This window comes from Carassius carassius, chromosome 15 (genome assembly GCF_963082965.1).
Source record: "Carassius carassius chromosome 15, fCarCar2.1, whole genome shotgun sequence".
NCBI lineage: Eukaryota > Metazoa > Chordata > Actinopteri > Cypriniformes > Cyprinidae > Carassius > Carassius carassius.
Window position 1 is genome coordinate 34,035,338 of NC_081769.1, and position 2,628 is coordinate 34,037,965.

A 2,628-nucleotide genomic window follows, 5' to 3' on the forward strand; every position below is an offset into this window, starting at 1 on the left:
CTTGTAATCTGTAACCTATTACATTTCCAAAGTAACCTTCCCAACACTGGTGTGGCGTGACCGATGTAATGATCTGATCTGTGTGATTCCTCAGAGCTGTCGAAGACTACATGAGCGAGAAGGTCCAGTTTGTCATCACCAGCGAGGGATGGGACGAATCGTTTGAGGAAGTGAGTATTGCGTCGTTTTTTTCAGCTTTGAAGGTAGTTTATTAAATACAGCAGGGTCCAAAAATCTTAAAGGGGTCATATTACATTGTTAAAAAGAACATTGTTGTGTATTTGGTGTGTTTAGGATAGTTAAAGGTAAAAAAAAAAAAACACTCATTGTTTTTTTGCATAATGTACATTATTGTTTCTCCTCTCTGCCGTCTTTGTGAAACGTTGATTTTTACAAAACTCATCGTTCTGAAAGCGATGTGTGTTCTGATTGGCCAGCTGTCTAGTGCGTTGTGATTGGCCGAATGCCTCAAGAGTGTGACAGAAATGTTAGGCCCCTCACCATATTTGGAAACACTCAGCATCTCCACGACAACAATCCTACAGCGAGAATAAAAGCTACGCCTTCTTTATTTGGGCGGAGTTATGCAAATCATCCAACACAGTAATGTAGATTAGTGGAGGCATTTTAGCAGGGCGTGGACGAGTCTTAACTTTTAGAAAAAATATCTCTTTGGGTTAGAAACTTCTTGAAATCTTTGTAACTTCATGAATGTTATATAAGCAGGAACTGGTTGTAACATTCAAAAAACATGAAATTGTGTCATATGACCCTTTTAAATTGCACAAGAAAGTCTTAAGATATAATGAGGTCTTAATGTGACGATTAAACTTAAAAAGCTATGATTTGATTAAAGAAGTATGAGCACCACCTGCTGGCAGAGAATAAATGTGCATTCTCAATACACCCATCTGCTGTTTTTGTGAAAATCGACACGGTTTTTACCCTGCAAACACGTTGATAACTGGTGGATCAAGAAAAGTAACAAGGAAGCCAATGCTGAATATAGATTTTGTTTCCTACAGATGGCTTTTTGACTCTGTGAAATTACTTAAAGAACCACTCAAACTTAATTGTTTTTTGACTAAGTCCATTGTCAAGTGTCTTCATGTGTTGGTCAGGCTTTGTAAAAAAAAATGTCCTTACTGTTTTAAGTTGCAGACATTTTTTATATTGTTTGCTTTTAATAGACTGTCCATTTGAAAGGCTTTGAGAAAGTCTTCCTCGACAGATCATTCATGTGATGTTCTCCAGCAGGGCCACACTATTAATGAAAACCCTCGGCCTCCAGCTCTCCCCACTCCTTTCTTCCTTTTCATCATCTTTTACTGCCTGTTCTGTCTTTTTTACAGGCCTTGATGGAAAATGGCAATCTGAGCTTTGTGAAACCTACCTGGATTTTCGCCATCAATGACAGGCAGAAGTTGCTACCGTACCAGCCTTACACCGTCGTCCCTTAAGAGCGACATTAAGTCGTCTTGCTCTTTGAGAACTCCGCTATCAATCCCAGCCTTGACCTGAGGAGACCTTAGCCATCGTAGAGGAGTAGTTCGACCTATAAATTAAGCGTCGCTCATCTTTTAATCGCCCTCGTGTCATTCCAAACCTGTATGAATTTCTCTTTTTTGTTTTTGCCATCTTTTGTGATCCACAGAAGAGCGTCATAAAGGTTTAGAGGGGCGTGTGAATGAGTAATTTATGTATTTTCATTTCTGGTGTTGAAATATATTTGCCTGTCACAAGTCGTTGTTTTGATGTTGTGAAACTAAAGTCAGATACCTACCCAGAGATAAAAGACTAATCCATATTCATGACCTGCTTTACCAACAAGCCAAAAACTGTTGAATATGAATTAATAAAGACCTGGACCTGAAGTCTCTTTTGGATCTGACTTATGCCAAACATACTCATTTAATATGTGTGTTCACATGGTTAATTATTGATTAGCTAATCCATATTTAAATTCAAGACCCAAGCTTTTTAACATCTGTAGGTGCGGCCTACAGAATATTACAACAATATTGCTTTGGTTTGAGCTATTTGAATATTCAAACAACCATGTTTAAGAAAAAAGCTCCTGAAATAAATACTGCTGTAAAACATTAGGTTTATCTGTAGAAAGTTTGTTTATGATCGGTCAACTCTGGCAGTTTTAATGTTGTTTTGCTGTTTACGGTTTTTATTTCAGAATCCCTTTTGTGTCTCAATTTTGATGTCTTTTGTTTTCTTTAAATGAAATTAATATTTTGAAGTTCTCATTTGAAGCGTTGGCAGAATAAAGTTGGAATATAGTTACACACATTTTCTTTTCAGAAAAAAACCAATGCCTTCTGTCTCTCTTACTGTTAGTAAGGTATTTTTCTTGTGATTTTACAATTTTTCTAATAATTAATCCAATCATTCAAAACCTTAATACCTGATTTGCAGGTGGAAACTGCTGGTTTAAACCATTAGGCAGTTTTATATTTCAGCAGAGATTCATCAAAGAGAATTCAGAATTTGTACAGAATTAACTGTCCTTGAGTCCTTTTCTCTTCTTCAGACTTAAACTAAACTTTTTTTCTGTTATTTTTTTAGTTAGATGTGTCTCTAATTTCTATCCCTCCTTAAAGAAATCTGTCTGTCTTT

General features: G+C 36.5%; 1 protein-coding gene across 1 annotated transcript in view; it reads left to right on the forward strand.

Moving 5' to 3' along the window:
* Window positions 1-1,874, forward strand: part of xrcc1 (X-ray repair complementing defective repair in Chinese hamster cells 1) — a 17,578-nt gene extending 15,704 nt beyond the window's left edge. The window contains exons 17-18 of the mRNA XM_059568595.1: window positions 95-170; window positions 1,353-1,874. Coding sequence (XP_059424578.1) covers window positions 95-170; window positions 1,353-1,460 — 184 coding nt within the window. The 3' untranslated portion in view covers window positions 1,461-1,874. The remainder of the gene's footprint in view (window positions 1-94; window positions 171-1,352) is intronic.
* Window positions 1,875-2,628: the final 754 nt, after the last annotated feature.